The 20,788-nt window shown below is 40.2% G+C and overlaps 1 protein-coding gene across 1 annotated transcript; it reads right to left on the reverse strand.

Annotated features, from left to right (window-relative positions):
* Window positions 1–10,159: 10,159 nt before the first annotated feature.
* On the reverse strand, window positions 10,160–20,197 carry syt11b (synaptotagmin XIb). The gene is made up of 4 exons (XM_027148794.2): window positions 19,910–20,197; window positions 13,649–14,556; window positions 12,105–12,225; window positions 10,160–11,848 (listed from the first exon to the last, which is right to left on the reverse strand). Exons 1-4 carry the CDS (start codon window positions 19,941–19,943, stop codon window positions 11,538–11,540), a joined length of 1,374 nt encoding a protein of 457 aa, XP_027004595.2. The 5' UTR covers window positions 19,944–20,197; the 3' UTR covers window positions 10,160–11,537.
* Window positions 20,198–20,788: the final 591 nt, after the last annotated feature.

Raw genomic sequence — 20,788 nt, forward strand, 5'->3', positions numbered from 1 at the left:
AAAGTTCATACTGTGCCATGTGCTTCTTTCGTCACATGGCCCATACCCTGGACCAAAGCTTGGCTCTTTCTCAAAGCTTGGCTCTCGCTCAACCATATTACTGTGAAAATGCTATAATGAGTTCTGACAGTTACTGTAATTCCCCATTAAACATCATCAATGTTTGCAGGAAAACAATGTCAGATTCTCCTAAATTCCAGATTTAATCCCTTACCGCCAACAGTGACTGAAATGAACATGTAAATGGGGAGTTGTGATGTTCTAGAGCCTATCTTATTTAAATAAATGTTTAAATGTCTTCCACTGTAAATTTCCTGAAGCTTACATTAATTATTTTGACCAAAAAATCCAGCAGAATGTGTTACCTGTGACACCTGTGAGACCTGGTCAGCCACTAGACCGGTAATCTGTAATAAATCCTGAGAAATATTCATATATACTTTGCTCAAAAAGTCATTTCATGACCTTGGATGGTGTCCAGTTCGGAAGCAATATTATGAGTCAACCCTGTAGAACTCATTGAGTTTTACAAACTGTCACAGCCTCACTGCGTATGCTTACTATTTCTGCCATCTAATGCTTACTAATTTTAGAGTGAAAGTTGGGGAAAGAGAGTGGATTCAGCTACATCTTTTTCTTTAACAGGACCTCATGGGGAGCTGTGTCTTAATTAATTAGGCACAATTTGAACACGATAATTCGTTAACACAATTATTATTTCATATTATATTAATAATTATACTGCAAAAACATTGTTTGTCCTCAAATTTTACCTTCAGTGGGATTTGTTGTATTTGCTAATGAGTTCTGTCAACAGTGGAAAAAACAACCCCAGTGATCATTTTTCAACACAGACCTATTTATCTAATTTGGTCACACAAGCCAGGCTGTGACATTCATGGCCAAATTAAAGCCTGAAATGTTGGATCGCATAAAACCCTAACACTTTGGACCTTTTCCTAAACCACAAAGCAGACCACCAGAAAAAATGTGCTCCAGTATTTTTGTACTTAAGCTATTAATCCAGTGCTGCTAACAATATTAGGGAATTAATGTAAGCATATAGATATTAGTTAAAAAATTACATGCCTAAATCAGCATTCCATTATACATTGTTTGTTACAAATATAGTATAGTATGTAGAACCCAGCAGTTCCTTGGACTTTAAAGGGTTGCAACAGAAGAAGGTGTCCATAAGAAATAAATATACAAATAACAAATTGGATGTATAATTATTTTTTGAATCACTTACACTCTCCAGCTAAGCCTGATAATTATGTAGGGTGATATTTAACTATGAAGAATACAAGGTTTGACTTGTCAGAATACACCTTAGCAAAGCTACTTGGATAGAGTGTGTGATTTATCATGAAAAAATAAATATTCTTTATAATGCCACCAGCATCTCGAGATACAAACTTATCACTAAGCAATTTGGCCAGTAAAACCTCAGAGCAGATATTGAAAAAATATTATTGTATATAGTAGTAAATAGTCAATATTATATGCTAGAGTTGGTAAAAAGTTCAAATTATCAGATGTGTTATAGCCCAGTGATCAAGTCCCAGTGGTGTCCCAATATGTCACCAATATGTCTTGACTTACTGCTATTTTGAATATGATAATCAAAAACAAAGTGTAATCACGCACCCTATTGTCTACTTACTAACAGTCTTGCTTTTGATACAATGAGTTACCGACAAAACCCTTATCCTCATAATCACAAAAAAACATTATTCCTCAAAGTTATATATGATATTAGTTTTTCATTGATATAAATTTTAGTTGAAGGCCATAGAAGGTTGCACAGGGAATTAATAACCTCTAGCCAGCTATTTTGTCTTATATCAAACACTATGCTGCATTGCACATACAATCTACAGGCTGGGTTATTTTCTCTTGGAGACAACCAAGTGTTTACATTTCCATGTGCTATCTCAATATCTTTGTGTTCTCTCAGTCTGTGTGTCTGAGAGGGTAAGGGCAGAAAGCTCCAAGCTGCACGTAGCACCATGTCCCATGAGTGCCCAATTCAATCAAAGCTCTTTTTAGCCCAAACAGTCCTCATAAGCAAATAGCACAGTCTGGCCTGTGTGAGCGTGTATATGTGTACATGCTTTTATTTACACTACGAGCTGCAAAATATATTCATTTATATTAATTGTGGTTCAATCATAAAGAGTGTAGTATAATCATTGTAGGTTTGTTTGACACCATATGTAAATTTAAGATGTTGGTGACATGGCCCTGAAAAACCTGAAAAGTCTTGGTTGCATTTTTCCTATAATTCTGGCCTGTAGCCGAAGAAAGTTATCAGAGTCCAGGCTTCAAGGCTAAGAGAACAAAGTATACTGGCAACACAGCACCAACACTATACCAAATGCCAAATCAACACTTTTGTGATCATCAGTGCTGTAATATGAAATCACACAGGTAAGGTCTTCCATCTCCTCCTCATATAGGGCATCCAAACATCCCAGTTTCCAAAACACTCTAAGCATTATTGTACTGTAGATACAAATCAAGTGCCTGCACGTTGTTTTTTTTCACTAAAGCAGGCATGGTAGATTATTTGTGGAGCAATGATTTATTGGACTTTTTCCAGTAGGAAATAGAAACCATACGGGCTAAGCTACAATAGAAGGCACCTGTTAATTCATCACGTACTTCATCCTCTAATTATGAATCATTGGAGAATCAGTGCTGGCAACAGTAATCAGTGACCTACTGCTTGTCTCAGATTGTGTTTACATTTCTGTTTTGCTACTGCTAAATGCCTCATTCAACAATTCTGACCATAATTTAAAAAAAAATCAATATCAGTTGCATTAGCCAAGTTCTTGTCTGAAAAACAACTTATTTAACAGACTACTACTAGTGTTAGCATAATTAGCATAAATTCAAACATTGTTATTATATGGTATCTCACAATGTTCTCTCCCTTTATGGCCTACTTCAGGAAACTCACAAACTGGTCTTATGAAGCAGTATAACTTATCCCAAACACTTTGTTCATTTTAAGCAGACATACTGTTACTCCAGACGATCAGTGGAAGACCAGCTGGTAGAAGATCATATATGCCCCCTTTGTATAATTTGATTTGTTTAATAATAATGAGCCCAGACAGGAAGGTCCCAGGCTTGTTTTAACAAGGTGAGATGTGATCAATGACTCTATCCAATTTACTTTGTGTGTGGACTTACACTGCATTATTTTCCTCTTCCTGAGGGAGTCTCAGAAGGCCTGGACAAGAACACATAATTGCAGGGAATCGTGCTTGGCTAGCATGAGCTCTTAATGCTGTCTACACAGATAGGAAGACAAACGGATGCCTCGGAGCAGTTTGGGCAGCTGGAGGATGGTGAAGGGCACGTAGCCCTTTCTATTTCTGTTGAGGTTATAAAAATTGTGTTACAGGGTGGTACACTATGCTTCTCTAGAAAAAAACAAACAATCAAGAATAGTATGAAATGGATGTACATAAACGGTCTGAAACCAGCAGCCTCTGAGCATCTGAGACACTAGCCCTCATCTTTATATAGGCTGTGACAGACTTACACTCAAACATGATTTACTCATTAAAAAAAATCAACTTCTCTGTATTTGTATATTTACTAGTTGACATATTTTACATTTTGTTCATTCCTAGCTTAATGTATAATCTATTTTTAGAGCACCTTTTGATCAAATCAACACTTCTCTTGTTAGTTTAATCAAAGTCTGTGATTATTATTTCTTAATTATTTATGTTTATTTATTTATTTTTAATTCTCAATGTATTTATGTTTTACATTGCCAAATTTGAATGATATATGTTTTGTTAAAAAATGAAGAAAATAAAGACTCATTAATCATGTAAATGTGTTTTGTATTTTTTTGCTGGTTGTGTTTATTTTTCCCCTCGATGTTCATGGTTCTAACAAGATGCATAAGATGATGGTATTCGAAATGTTTTCGAAAGCACGTGAAATGTCATTTGTGAAATTTCATGTAAGTCAGTAGTTTGCTCTCTGCCACCTCATTTCACCCACTTCCCACCCACACACACATATTCATTCACACTATCAGTTTTCACAATCAGTGGAAGTCACACTACCTCTGCCTTTTTACACACTAACTGTAACTGTTTTATTCCTTTCTGTTCAATTCTATTCCATTACAATATCAAAATTAATTCATAATTATGTGGAGATACAGTCTATTTATTTGGTTGTTAGTGTTAGTGTTAGTGTAAAGCCACAGTTTATCAAGCTCATCATATACACGTTATAGCCAGAAGTATGTGGACACCTGAGTACATCTCGTTCCAAAACCATGACCATTAATACTGAGTTGTTCCTTTTTTTATAGCTCTAACAGTTTTCTCAGTTCTTAGATGACATTAAATTTGATTTTAGAGCATGACTTTTGCCCAGTAGCCACATGTATGCTATAACATACAGAAACACTATTACCCCCTCCTTGAACCGCCACCTTATTGTGGTGGAGGGGTTTGCGTGCCTGAATGATCCTAGGAGCTATGTTGTCTGGGGCTTTTGCCCCTGGTAGGGTCTCCCAAGGCAAACAGGTCCTGGGTGACAGGCCAGACAAAGAGCGGTTCAAAAAACCCTTATGAGTGAATTAATACCAAGGTCCGTGACGTCGCCCGGTAAGGCGCAACCGGGGCCCCGCCCTGGAGCCAGGCCCGGGGTTGGGGCTCGCATGCGAGCGCCTGGTGGCCGGGTCTTGCCCCACGGGGCCCGGCCGGGCTCAGCCCGAAAGAGCGACGTGGGGCCGATCTCCTGTGGGCCCACCACCTGCAGGAGAAACAGCAAGGGGTCGGTGCAATGTGGATTGGGTGGCAGTCGAAGGCGGGGGCCTCGGCGACCCAATCCCCAGACACGGAATCTGGCACTAGGGACATGGAATGTCACCTCGCTGGGGGGGAAGGAGCCTGACCTGGTGCGGGAGGTTGAGAGATACCGACTAGATATAGTGGGGCTCACCTCCACACACAGCTTGGGCTCTGGAATCCAACCCCTTGAGAGAGGCTGGACGCTCTACTACTCTGGAGTTGCCCATGGTGAGAGGCGGCGGGCTGGTGTGGGCTTGCTCATAGCCCCCCATCTCAGCAACCATGTGTTGGAGTTCACCCCGGTGAACGAGAGGGTCGTTTCCCTGCGCCTTCTGGTAGGGGATAGGTCTCTCATGGTCATTTGTGCTTATGGGCCAAATGGCAGTGTAGAGTACCCGACCTTCTTGGCGTGTCTGGAAGGGGTGCTGGAAAGTGCTCCGACCGGGGACTCCGTCGTTCTACTGGGAGACTTCAACGCTCACGTGGGCAGTGACAGTGACACCTGGAGGGGCGTGATTGGGAGGAACGGCCCCCCCGACCTGAACCCGAGTAGTGTTTCGTTATTAGACTTCTGTGCTAGTCACAGTTTGTCCATAACGAACACCATGTTCAAGCATAAGGGTGTCCTTCAGTACACATGGCACCAGGACACCCTAGGTCGGAAGTCGATGATCAACTTTGTGGTTGTTTCATCTGACCTCCGGCCGTATGTCTTGGACACTCGGGTAAAGAGAGGGGCGGAGCTGTCAACTGATCACCACCTGGTGGTGAGTTGGATCCGATGGCGGGGGAGGAAGTTGGACAGACTTGGCAGACCCAAACCTACTGTGAGGGTCTGCTGGGAACGTTTGACAGAGTCTCCGGTCAGAGAGATCTTCAACTCCCACCTCCGGCAGAGCTTCAATCAGATCCCGAGGGAGGTTGGAGACATTGAGTCCGAGTGGACCATGTTCTCCACCTCCATTGTCGACGCGGCCGCTCGGAGCTGTGGCCGTAAGGTCTCCGGTGCCTGTCGTGGTGGCAATCCCCGAACCCGGTGGTGGACCCCGGAAGTAAGGGATGCCGTCAAGCTGAAGAAGGAATCCTATCGAGCCTGGTTGGCTCGGGGGACTCCGGAGGCAGCTGATAGGTACCGAAAGGCCAAGCGAGCTTCAGCCCGGGTGGTTACGGAGGCAAAAACTCGGGTCTGGGAGGAGTTCGGTGAGGCCATGGAGAAGGACTATCAGTTGGCCTCGAAGAAATTCTGGCAAACTGTCCGGCGCCTCAGGAGGGGGAAGCAGTGCCCTGCTCACACTGTTTACAGTGGGAGTGGGAATCTGCTGACTTCGACTGGGGACATCCTTGGACGGTGGAAGGAATACTTCGAGGATCTCCTCAACCCCACCGACATGTCTTCCACTGAGGAAGCAGAGGGCGGGGGCTCAGTTGTGTACTCGTCGATTCCCCAAGCTGAGGTCACTGAGGTAGTTGAGAAGCCCCTCAGTGGCAAGGCACCGGGGGTAGATGAGATCCGCCCTGAGTACCTCAAGTCTCTGGATGTTGTGGGGCTGTCTTGGTTGACATGCCTCTGCAACATCGCATGGAGGTTGGGGACAGTGCCTCTGGACTGGCAGACTGGGGTGGTGGTCCCTCTGTTTAAGAAGGGGGACCGGAGGGTGTGTTCCAACTATAGGGGGATCACACTCCTCAGCCTCCCCGGAAAAGTCTATGCCAGGGTACTGGAGAGGAGAATTCGGCCGATAGTCGAACCTCGGATTCAGGAGGAACAATGCGGGTTTCGTCCCGGTCGTGGAACACTGGACCATCTCTATACCCTCGCCAGGTTGCTGGAGGGTTCATGGGAGTTTGCCCAACCAGTTCACATGTGTTTTGTGGATTTGGAGAAGGCTTTCGACTGTGTCCCTCGTGGTGACCTGTGGGGGGTGCTCTGGGAGTATGGGGTCCGGGGCCCTCTGTTAAGGGCTGTCCGGTCCCTATATGACCGGAGCAGGAGTTTGGTTCGCATTGCCGGCAGTAAGTCAGACTTATTCCCGGTGCATGTTGGACTCCGTCAGGGCTGCCCTTTGTCACCGGTCCTGTTCATTACTTATATGGACAGGATTTCTAGGCGCAGTATGGGGCCGGAGGGGGTCCGGTTTGGGGACCACAGGATTTCGTCTCTGCTTTTTGCAGATGATGTTGTCCTGTTGGCTTCCTCAAACCAGGACCTTCAGCGTGCACTGGGACGGTTGTGAAGCGGCGGGGATGAGAATCAGCACCTCCAAGTCCGAGGCCATGGTTCTCAGTCGGAAAAGGGTGGCTTGCCCCCTTCAGGTTGGTGGAGAGCTCCTGCCTCAAGTGGAGGAGTTTAAGTATCTTGGGGTCTTGTTTACGAGTGAGGGAAGGATGGAGCGGGAGATCGACAGGCGGATTGGTGTATCTTCTGCAGTGATGCGGTCGATATACCGATCTGTTGTGGTGAAGAAAGAGCTGAGCCACAAGGCTAAGCTCTCTATTTACCGGTTGATCTACGTTCCTACCCTCACCTATGGTCATGAGCTTTGTGCCCCGGATAAGCGGCCCCGGATAAGCGGTAGAAGAAGAAGAAGAACACTATTACACTATTGTGTGCTTATTTGTGCAGATAGTTTGGGTAAGAATCACGTACCTTTAGGCCATATAGTGCATAACCATTGGCAAAATGTGAGAAAAACAAGTTTAATAAATATGTTTAAGCATCTTCTCCAACTTCAGTGAACATTATATTGTTTAGATTGCGTAGATTAGATTGCAGGCCTCTATAGTAAGAAGTGTTAGAAGAACCACTTTTTGAGACCGGAGATTCTGTTCCTTAACATTTGTTATTAATAAATAAATTAATTATTAAAAATGTTCATAACAGCTGTCTTAGGAGATGTATTCAAAGCACTGAGCTTATTTAATAGAGACAAAGAAAGCTAACAGTAACCAGAACAGAGTAAAGGCTGAATAAGGCTAACAGAATAAGGCTCAGGGAAACACAGAACTTAAAGAGGTAAACATAAAATGTATAACTAAGTAACTAAATAAAAAAAAAAAAAAAAAGATATTCAATAATTAAAGAAGAAACATAGCAATCAAGCAATGGATGTGGTTATCTCAGTGGTTAAGGGTTTGATTACCAAGTTGCCACTGCAGGGCCCCCGAGCAAGGCCCTTAACCCTCAATTGCTCAGGTGTATAAACTGAAATAAAAAAGATGTACAGTAAGTCACTCTGGATAAGAGTGTCTGCTAAATGCTGTAAATGTAAATTTAAGACTGTGTAACAGTGCCCTCTGGTGGTCTGTTCTCCTGCTGACATCAACTGGGAAAAGCACCTTGCCCCCTCTTGTGGTTGTGGTTCAGTTGTAACGTTTTTTTGCAATAGGAATCTAATATTCAAATATTTTGATGTATCTATAAATATAGTTTGAATTGAATAAAAAAATGTCAGATGAAGCTACTAAGAGACAAACTTTTTATGACTATTTGTCCAGTAGGAGGACATCACACCACTTTATAAACAAATGACACTAAATCTGTTATTTCAATTACACAACACATCCTGTGCAATAATGTAATTCAAAATCCTTGATAAAAGATTAATTCACATCAAGAACCATGAAAATTAGAAAGCCAACATTAGTATATTAAAAAAACAAACATGTAGAAAAAGATGACTGGCATCTCTGAATTGTGTATGCAATTTTGCCCTCTGTGAAAGGATGGTACCTTGTTCCTAGCTTTTTCCCCTTATATAGGCTCCAGGCACCCTGCAAACCTGTCTAGGATAAGCGGTACAGAAAATGGATGGAAGTGCAGTCTACTCGGCTGCTTTGCTTTACATTCATTTGTAAGTTGCAGTCATTTGTGTAAAAGTTATACTAAATAAACCAGCCCCAACGCCTGACGTGAGAAATAGATCCGCCCAAAGAGAGGATGCAAAATAGATTGTGACTGTTGAATCATGGATAATATTTTGCAAAATTGATCATTTGTAATGCCACGAAAATAGCTGAAGACCATTCTTAGAATATGCATTAAAGAGACAGATCCTATATGAGGATAAACTTGAACTTGTAAATATGAGGTTTTCTGAAGATGAATGAATGAATAATGTGCTGTAAGGCAAATAAATGTCTGTGCATTAGCCCATCAGTAAATGTTATACACAGTGCAGTGATGCAATGGACCTCTTCTACTCTTGATGTTACTTAATAATCTGAAATAGTTCATGTGGGCTTTAAAAACATGAGGCAAGTTTCATTTGTGTACCACATTTAATTTGCACATTCAGTGTGTTTAAGAACACGACATACATGTTAATGTGTTATATGTGTTATATTAAATGTCACTGAACCTTCAGCAATGTAAGTAAAGTTATTAATTTTTTATTTCAACATAAAAGTCCCTCCAATTAACAGCTTCTGGCTAAATTATAATCATTACAGCATCTAATTAACACCTAGATTTTTTTATTTTTGTTTCTCCAACTGACTCAGTAATACTCATAAAAAAAATCAATTACTGTTGACTGGACTGTTTCTGAGACTATTGTAGAGGAAGCGTTTCGTTTGTGTAATGAATCCCATTAAATCATGTACAATCAACATCCCTTTTCCTTTCAGTATTCTACCAGTTGGTAACACATCCATATACAATATGACCCCTATAAAAATTATGATGTAGGCAATGCAAGAGATGTCTAATGACACTGTAACTGTGAATATTGTGGGCTTTGAGGGAAGTAGATGAAGGACTATGTATAGTGCATGGTTTAACAGGTGTGTGCAGCTTACAGCAGTACCACAATCAGACATGTATCTATTGAGTCTGCTGTGATAAGCAATGCACTGCCTGCCAGGTCCGAGATCAAAAAAGCAAAAATATAATGTTCAGTACCTTGCACCATTAACTCACTGTATGTTGGCAGACTTCATTTTACAGTGTACTAACCCAGCACAATTAGATCTAACAGACCTGTTACAGATTCTGGGGTTTTAGGAAACAACACCACACCATATTAAAAACAATCTTGCTGTTGGCATTCAGTGCATATAGTACAATAACCATTAAATACACAACAGTGCCCCTGTACAATTTGTACAGTATTTACAGTGACATTAAGAGACGGTATAGAAAGACTGAGAGAAAATTATAAAAGTGGCTACATGGAGCATGTGTTATTTTACAAATGACATTCAAAGTGAGTTCGAGTACATACGGACTGGCTCCATATTTTTTATGTAGCCTCACGCTACAACCGTATAATCATGAATTAAAAGGAAGGTACATGGACAATAAGGAAAATAACATTAAATCCATGTTATCTTCAAACTGTAAGAACAGCAGTCTTTATTGCTGTCGCAAAGCAACACATGTTTGCCCAAATTAGTCAACCTTTTTTGAAAGAATAAGTTGAACAGATGAGCATCCAGAGTTGTATACAATGGATATAAAAAGTCTGTGCACGTATGTTAAAATCGCAGGGTTTTCTGATGTGAACAAAAAATTAAACCAAGATAAAAACACACAAGAACTTCTTGCACCCTCAATGTAAAAAACAATCAGTGACACTTTAGGCTAAAATTGTAAAAATACAGTTACAAAAACAGTTACAATACTCTGGCTGGGTGAACACCATTTTATAAACCATATGTTCCAAAGTAATTATCACACATCTGTCATTAGTGCAATTATTCTAATTAATATAAGCCAAACTAACGAGCTGTTTCTGGAGGATTCATCTGACTGCTAAACCCATGGTCCAAAAAGAGCTTTCAAAGCATATCTCACTTGTTTAATGGTATGGATGATGAGAGGAATATAAAAGAATTTCTCAATCATTAGATACCATGGAACATAAAGGATATCATCAACAAATAGAAAAAATGGAGCACCGCTACCAGTCTTACCGGTTCAATAATTTTACATCACAAAATCCTGCCATTTTAACAGAAGTGGGCAAATTTATATCCACTGTATAATGGGAGGCTTCATTCTGATCACCAGAATAACTCACATGCTAAGGTCAGCATGATTTATTTATTTTTACCTGACACTCATATTAAGAAGTTTGGCATGTCACTTGAAAAGTCATTCTACATCTTACTGTAATTCATGCCATTATTTACTTTTATCTTGTCACTTGTCAGCACTGACAGCTGTTTGCTTGGTTTCTTGAATTGTTACAGTAAATCTGGTATTATTCAGACATGCGGTACAGTGAACTACAGCAGTGTAGTGAGGTCTGTGGAGACAGACATTACACCTTAATTTAAACATACATACAATCAATGCTAAGTTCAGAAGAGCGTACTTGTAACAGTCTCAAAATTGTGTACATAACAATATTTTGGTCTCTTAAGTTACTATTGGTCAGTGTATTTGTGTACGTGTATGTACAAGTGTGTGTATGGGTCACTGATGGCTAGAACAGCACTGTTTATAAAGGATTATTTGAGAACTAATCACTACATAGCTGTTGCAAAAGTTCATCATGTTTTTTTAAGTCCGTGTGAAGTGTTCTAATTCATTGTCTTCCATTTTTTTTAAAGACAAATAAGGTAAGAGGTATTTCTTAGGGTCTCCCTCATATCTTTGTGTATATCGTTATTGTTTACTGTATTTGTGTGCATATCTGTAATGTGCGTGTGTGGCTGTGTGTATTTATTTATGTGTGTTGAGAACAGACAGGAGAAACCTCAATATTCTACAAGGCTGTGCCACTTGGAGATTTGTCGGCGTGGGTTTTGGCAGACCTCCTGCCAGTGGGTGGCACCAGAGGGGCAGGGACTGTGTGTTCCCAGCACCAGACGCCCCACAGCCTGGTTCTTAGTAGTGCGGTCAAAGTCCATAACCAGAAATTCGATAGAGATGTCGGGCAGCAGATCAGCGGGTACGTCATAGATGAAGGACTCATTGAAAACAGGATTCAGCGTGCACTTCTTCACATGAGTTTTCTTCTTGGCAATACGCTTACGGTTGTAGAACACGTTCACTTTCACATATGGGTCTGAAAGTTTATTTGAGACATTATTTATTAGCTTATTACACAACGTTCTTTTTTCAGCATAAATCTTAATATTTAGTTCATATTTAAAATATAAATAACATATAAAGAAACAAAGCAGCAGAAATTAAAGCAGCATTGTAAAACATTCATAAAAACAATCAACTTTCTGCAATACGTAGTAAATGCATAGAATTGTAATGTATAGAAAATATACCCTAGAATCTGTTCATGTGTTTGTTTGCTCATGTGTACTCACTTCCAGCCAGGCCAGTGATGTCCAGTTTGGGAAGGTGTCTAGCTTTCAGGACCACCACACTTAGTCTATGAGAGACAGGCTGATACGAAAGAGACACCAGCAGCTCGCCGCGGCTCACACACTGCAAAAACCCACACATAACAACCTCCTTCAGTTCGCTGACACCTTTCATTCATTCTCTTATCTACACTATACATCTTAAGTACTGCATCATGGGTCTGTAATGAGAGGTACAGTGCAAAAAACATAGATGTGCTTTTCCTCTTGAGAGTCTTTGTAAATGTGAATTGTAGATTGGCCCCTCCTTATACAGCCTATGCACCTCCTACGGACATCTGCTATTCATGATTACGTACTGCTAACAAAGCTAGCTGTTTAAGAAGGAAAAAAGGCTTCAGAAATGTCACGAGTCCAGGCAGCAGAGCAGTTGTTAACCAAGTTAACCAAGGTTTCTTTTTCAGCTTTTTACATCTGAGTAACAGTTTACAGGATACATAAAATTATTGTTTTTTTATCTAAACATTACATGCATTTTCTTTCAGACTAAAGTGAAACCACAAGAAATGCTTTATCTACAGTATGTATATTACAAGGAAGAGAACATCTTAATCTCTGTCACTCTCAATTCTAAAATAACACCATTTTACCTGAAATAGGAAAATAAAACCTGAGAATGTTTGCCATATTCAAACCAGCCTATTGTACAAAAGGAGCCTTTATGTTTTTGGTATTCTCATTGTTAATATATTTAAGAGATGAAAACAGTCATAGTCTCCTTCCCCTCCACTAACATTAGAATAACCACACGTGTATGCACACAGATGCCACTGCTGGTTTTCATGTTTTAGTAACACCCGCTGTTTCTTTGAGTCCTCTGTTTTTCTGATTATTTTTAGCTTTCACTGCAGAGAATGCCACAAGATCTTCACAATAAAATACTTCAATTGTAGCATCCACGCATTACATTTGAGCATCCATGCATTAAATTCTCCTTTTATATACCCTTTTATAAGTACAGTACTTAAGGAATCACTACGTATTTACCTTCATAAATTATGAATTAATTTATACTTACAATTAAGTGAAATACTTTATAAATAAAAAATAAATTATAAATCTGTATGTGAACACTGTTCTTATAAGAACCTTGAGAGCTAATGTTTCTCTGAGCTTAAGCATGAACAATTTTAGCAATGACTACTGTGAAGATTACACATACACATTGTTCACATACTTCTTTATGTCTATCTGATGCAGTATCAGTACAAATGTTTTTGTATCAACTGATGCTTGAATATTAATAGATGTTAGAATGTTAATAGATTGTCACTCCAAATATTACAGAAAACAAGGAAACTGTGTTAATTATGTTAAACTTGAAATGGGTATTAAACCAAAGCTTACCTACCTCTCAATTATTGGACATTTAATAGAGGGGATGGTTTAAAAACTTATAGTGATCATAAAATTGTTTTATTAATGTCCCGAGAAATTATTTTCTAAGTTACAGTATGTAGGAAGTAAAGGAGAGGTTGTACTCTCACCTGCATGCTTCTTTTGCTAATCGGCTGTGTGATTTGCACTTTGCCTGTGCTAAGCTCAATGCCAGCCAGAGGCACCAACGTCTCGCCAATCACATCATCACGAGCAAAGCGGTCAAAACTCAGCACGAGGAAGTGCAGCGTGAGCTCCGACAGCGAGCTGTATGGCACGCCATAAAATGTGAACGTCTCGTCAAAAGCAGGCTCAAGTGTCTTGCGCAGGACCCGGGTCTTCACTCTGTGCTTCTTTTCCGGCAAGATGGTCATCTTGATGTAAGGGTCAGCACTGCCAGCTTGGCTATCCACAGCTCGTAACCCTCGCGCCTCCAGTACAGTCACCACCAGTGCCTTCTTGGGGAAATTGTAGTCGATGGCGAGGCTAAGGGTTCCACGATCTGCCTCATCTGTAAAGGGTGTGGCGCTGCTAGATGCTGTGGTGCTTGAGCTTTGACTGCCACTGCTTGAGCTGTTCTCCAGGCAGCAGTAGTCTGCGCGAACAGGAAGCTCCCTCTCAAGTCGTGGAGCCGAGTGAGCACTCTCATCTAAACCACCTACCTCAAACTGAGGTGTCACTGTTGGACTCTTCTCTGCACCCACATCCACTAGCACAATAGGACACCCCTTGCCCTCTCGCTCGACATCACTGTTAATGCCACCAGCTCGATGCACAAGTCGCACAATTCTCTTGCTGCTGGTCAGTGCCTCTGGGTAGATGCTCATGCCCTTCAGCATGTGGATGAATTTGTAAGGTGGGTCTGTTAATGGGTCACTACACTCTGTATGGACACCATGCAGCTTGTGGCTCATCCTGTGGTAACGTTTTTGGCAGCATGTCCACACAAAGATTAAAGCCACCACTGCAACCACCAATACGCCGGCGCCGATGAAGCCCGCAAGTACTGGGGACATATCTGAAAAAGTAAATAGTGGTTTTGAGCACTACAATATTGTCTACCTTTATTGTAAAACAGGGACAAACAGACAGATTGAACACTATATATCTACTATAAACTGTTGTATTATTTGTGTTAATACCTTCAGGAGCATATAAAAACACCCTGTTAAGACAGGACCACTAAACATAATAAGTTAAATATTTTTATATTATAATACATATTACTGATTTAGTTGTGTTACAGCTAAAAAGCTTCAGTTCATAAAATCCAGCGTTTATTTCCTTACAGAATTGTTTTAATGGCAACTCAGAAGCTCTGACGCAATAGACATGGCAAAGTAGGACAGAAATAAATCGCAGCGGCAGTGGAAAACAGAGTGAATGTAGGAGGATGAGATGATTCAGACACAGCAACCAAAACACGCAAAAAATCTAGACTTAAAATGAGTGTAGTTAAAAAAGGTGCATCTGCGTCAGAATGAATAGTCATGCGTTAGCACACTGAGCATAACACAACACCCAAGCATAAAACAAACGTAGGATGTGATTCAAAATTGAGCAGGAAGCTTTGAGAGGCTGGTTGATGGAAGATGGCGGAGGAGAATTTGAGTGAGGTGTTGTGGAGATGGAGAGGTAGGTGTAGTGAAGTGGAAGAAATGGAGGGGAGGAGGCCCACTGCTTGTTTACGTCTCCCTCCAGTGTCCTGTGCTTTGTGCCAAGCTTTGCCAGTGAGGCATCAAGCTGGCTTGTACCAACAGTCTCACAGAACAAAAATACAATAATTTAGCTTGGTTATGCACAGTATATTTAGTTAGTCTGTTGGGTATTAATGTGGAGATACAGCAGGCATGCTACTGAGCCTTACAGAAACACAGCAGGAACCAGTGCACATCAATGCTTTGGCAAAGGGCACTGCCACACCGAAATAATAAAGAACAGCACAACAAATTACATCCAAAATATAACCAGCAGTCCTGTCATGTATTACTCATGGATAGGTCTGGTGTTTCTGTCCATAGGGCATATACATGTAATGCATTTTCACAATATTTCTAGCTATTATTAACAATACAGGAATATTAGCTGGTATACAATATATAGTAGTGCACAATAATTGTCTGTCTTTGCTTTTTGATCAGACAAATGTCACAGAACAGCTACTGGTAATTTTTATTAGAACACAATACTGGCTCTATTTGTACAAATCTTACTCTTTGCTACCTCTCCAGTTCCATTCAAGTCTCCATTTTTTTAACTTATAAAGGCATGAAGGATTTCAGATATTTACACAAAAAATTTACATCCTCGGTAAATCATTCTTGGTGCCAGAAATACAACAAGCTCTCATCTGATCTTTTGATTTATTTGATTAGCAGAACCTCAAACATTTCTACCAATGCAGGACAAAAAAATGAATTCAAAATCAATATTGCAAGTATCCACCTTTTAGTGCTTTAAAAACAGAAAGAAAACAGAGCAAAGAAACAAACTGGTGATGGGGAATGAGTTATCAGGCGGTGTGTAATGAGTGTAAAATACAGACACTCCCCAGAGGCACTGAGCTTCCCTCAGCGCTGATGGCCTTTGAGCTCGAGGAGCTGCAGTGCTTTGTTACTGAGCTGTCAGAAAGCTGGGCTGGTATGTATATGTGTGTCCTAATGAGACCTCTGAGACGAGACAAGATAGACGCTGCAGAGAATGGGTAGGTGTGAACCTGTTTGTGCTGTTAAATGGCACCTGAGGAAGTACATGCTGTTCATAATGTCATATACTGTAACTGCATATTTATGGCACAATGTGAAATAACATTAGCCTACTGAGCAGTATGCATGCTGCAAAGGCATGCATTTCTATATTAAGAGATATGACTAACAAAGCAATGCAGTTAGCTAGTGTCAGGTTTCAAAACATTACACTGCAATGCACTTATGTTCACTAAGGCCAAGTTCATTTATTTCCTGCAGCTTGGGTAGTGTCACTAATATAGTCCTAATTATGGACAGAGTAAGTCCATAATAACATTTTACGCCTCCCTATTCAACACCTGTACACTGTAATGTCTACATAGTTGCTGAGCATCCTCAAACAAAGAATTGCAGCCAAAAGCACTGTCTCGTTCAGCTCATTTTTTTTGTTCCTTTTATGAGTCAAAGATTACTTGAGTAATTGCAAGTGATCTTATGTCTGGTATGATATTGGTGTAGTGAATCCCACACATGCTCTTACTATTCTACAGCCATACAGAGAAAGAAGTAAAGTCAAAAAGTCTTCTATTATTAAGCATAGAAACACTAATGTTAGTGAGTTAAAAAAAAAAAAAGGTCAAAGGAAAAGAAAGTCTGTCCAAATAAGAGTCACACACACACACACACACACACACACACACACACACACACACACACACACACACACACAAAAGGCATGGTTAAATTTAACTTCCTGTGTTCCCCTCTCCTGCTCCATTTTCTCTTTACTAAAGCATCTATAGACAAAGCAGGGCTGCTCCCTGCCATTGGGCACTGCAGGGATTCCAACACGATGATGTCAGATTTTGGAATACTGTCAAAGCCAGCTGCTCCAGTCTCCTGGTAACAACCCCAGGGGGCAGTGCACACACACACACACACACACACACACACACACACACACACATTGTTCAATCTTGCAATCAAAATTTGACACAAACAGTGTCTGAGCCAACTCCACAATCCATGCATATAATAGCCTAATTTGAACTCTAGAGTGTTTTGTACAATTGTAAGCAATTTTCACAAGGGCTCAAACAAGAGGGATGCAAGGATACCCTGGCAGGAGATTTAAAATTAGAAAGAGATATTCTTTAGTGTTAAGAGTGCAAGAAAGGCCAAAATATTTTTTAACATCATATCTGAATTGAGCAGTCCAGGATGTGACCCAATATGACTGTGCATCGCCTTACATCCACAAGTCCCTAAAAAATATTGACTAAAACAAAAGATGGAAATCATCCAATAAAAAATGAAATACAATGCGGTAACAAATGGAAGAGAACAACGCAGAGCTTAATACTGAATTATAAAACATCAAAGGCCTACATCATCATCACTGAGGTGCAGGTATGCTAGAAATTCTCTTTTTTAAATAATTATTTGCCTAATAAACACGTACTGTTCATTTCTGTCTGTTTCATTCTTAAATGGAGAAACATTTTTAGGCCTAGGATACAAGAAGTAAATAAATTCATCAAAGCATACATTAGCTGGCTAAAGTGTGTCACTGCTGGCTCTGAAGGCATAGTATTGGCTGTAAGCAGATAAAACAACCCGGAAGTAAGCAAGCAATAGAATGATGCAGCAAAAGGCAGAGAAGCTGCTGGTATCTGGCCTCCCCTGTAAAACTGTAACTTTAGACATGATGTAAGCAAGCCAAAATGCCTCTGTGTGCTCATGCATTCTTTCTCGTTCTCTCTTTCTCGTTCTAAAAACCCTAGTACAGGTTTTATCTTTAGTAAATTAATTGTCCTGTGTTGGAAACATGTATCTTACATATACAATTACATTCTATACATTTCTATGAGTTCATGTATTTTTAAGAAATGTCACAGCAGTGTGTAAAAACATTGCCATGTGGCTCTAACAGTGCTCACAACATGTTCATGTTAGGTCTGATGATTAGCACAAATCCAACCATTAATTTGCATTCTATAGACTTGTTGTTTACAGATTAGATGGCTGAGTATAAATTTATTATGTGTGGATATATATACACACATAATAAATTAGGTGTATATATCCCAAAAATACATTTGTCGTTTGGTATTTCAGTTAGGAAGCTGGTTTCGTGAATTTAGTTTGCGGTTATCATACAATCCCCAAATAGCTAGAAAATCATTTGAGTCCTACGGCATGCTGTAGATTCTGTGTGTTAGACAGGCACATAGATCTTCCACAGACCATACATCTATCTCTGACCCACACTGTGTGATCAGACACTGTTTTTTCCCTCCTCCTCTTCAATAGCATGACTCAGGAAGACATATTATGTTACTCCCACTGACAGCACCAGCTGGCACCGCATACAGTAGCCTACGAAATACGTCACACAGTCCCTCAAAAGAACCCACACAAATAATGGCTGTAGCTACATCATCAGAGACTATCACAACACAACCATATTAAGTCATCTTTTGATACATTTTCCGGTACAAATCCTGTCAAGGAAGACTGGTTGACAAAATTAACTTTTTAAATCATCTCACTAACAGCTTTCAGAAATCAAACCTTATCCAGAGGTGAAAACTCAAATGGATGACTCTAATGTTCCTCTGGAGTGCTTTCTAAGCTAAACCCTTTCTATATGTTTACCTGAAATTGTTAGTGCTGGAGACTACACTTGCAAAATCATTCTACTCATCTTGCTACATATTTGTCTGTTCATGTCTGGACATGTTGTTAAATCACTTTAGAATGATACCCCATTCTAAACTGCCCCAGGTTTCATTCACGAGCCAGATGCAAACCTAGCAAAGCCCAATGCAGTGTGACATCATGCCACATGGATGATCTAATGTTAGAGAAAGCATGTTACATCAGTTCAAAGATCTGATCGATGATGTCAGTAAAAACTATAATAAATACCAGCATGTATAACCAAGAAAATTACTCCTAAAATAATCGGCCAGTACCAGAATCTTTGAATCAGACAAGGCCATAGCAATCTGAGGCATCTCTGGTGCTATCCAGTTAACATGGGGAGTAGTGAATAAATTAATTAAATCCAATTACAAGAACACACAGTAGAACACAAAACAAGCCGGCTGTTTAACAATAATCTGGCTAGAGTCTCAAAAATAAAATGAAAACCACCAGTTATGCATAGGTTTTAATTAATAATACACCATATCATCTAGGAACACAATGATCAGGCTGGATGTAATAGTTTGGTTTAGATTCTTCTTTTAATATGTGGTAGGTCACCGGAAGGTAATAAGGTCAAATACCAACACTGCCAAGCTGAAACTGGTTGGCCTTTGAGTAAATTAATATCTCAATTAACTCAATCAATTAATTAATTATCAGTATACATGAATTAAATGGAAGTAGCTCTGGATATGGGCGTCTGCCAAACCCTTTGATTGTAATGTATACTGTCATGAAGGCCTGAATTTCAGCTTTTTTTTCCAGCTTTTAGAAAAATAAAAATACTGACAATAATAACATGTGATTTAATTGAACGCAGATGAATAAAGATTTATCAGTCCATGACTCCTTTCCCTATCTTACATGTAGGTTGCAGAATAAAACAAATTTAACAACTATTGTATAAGGACAATTAAATTTCAAATGATAAACGATATTTTAGTTTTCAGACCCAGACTTGAGGCTACTCACCGTACGCTGCTCGTATTTCAGTGATCTCGGCCATTTTGAGCTCTTTGGGGCGCGTCTTTGGAGGTCCAGAAGAGAAAAAAAAACAAACAAGTACCAAATGACAGGACAGCAGTCGACGAATCTTTTAACTAATTCTCGAGACCTTGAGCGTTCATAATTTGAATTTGTAAGAATTTGAATTCATGATGCGTTGTGGCTTGGCAGGGCGGAGTGTTGGTTTTTTGGTGTCGCCGGTGATGCTGCGCAGTGCTGCGAGATGCTGCTCGGCTTTATGATGCTGCTGCTGCGGCTGCGCTGATCTGTGATCAAGCCCCGCCCACCTGCACCGCCATCACCACCAGCGCCTAACGCCTACAGCATCCTATTGAATTAAGGTTCAGCTCTGATTTAACTGGACATAGCCTCAAATGAACACCCACATCCGTTTCCTGTGTTTTCCTACAATGGAGTAAGAACACCTACCTACTGACGCTGATGAATCAGCTATGGTTATTAGAAAGAAGATTTTTAGGATTGAGTTTGTTACATCTTTGTAGTTTATTACCACACTCACTAGTGGGAGGAAAAAGGCAGTTTATTTCTCACCCAGCTCCCAACTACCAAAACACATTCTGAATTGGTCACGTTGAGAGAAAATCTTGAGAGACAAACTTTGCCAGTAAGAAAGCGAAATTGAAAAATTGATATTTTTTTATATTTCTTGTCAATTTTGTCAAGCAATACAGAGGCTGACAAAAATTGCTTTTTGTCAAGCAAAGAAATAAAGCTGGCAAAAATAGTATGCATGCTCGAACAGCACAGCTGATAGGTGGTAATTTTTTTTATCAGGGATACTAGACACAGCACTATATACACTATGCAGCATGGCTAATTCTACGA

Source organism: Tachysurus fulvidraco, chromosome 3, assembly GCF_022655615.1.
Source record: "Tachysurus fulvidraco isolate hzauxx_2018 chromosome 3, HZAU_PFXX_2.0, whole genome shotgun sequence".
NCBI classification, from domain to species: Eukaryota; Metazoa; Chordata; class Actinopteri; order Siluriformes; family Bagridae; genus Tachysurus; species Tachysurus fulvidraco.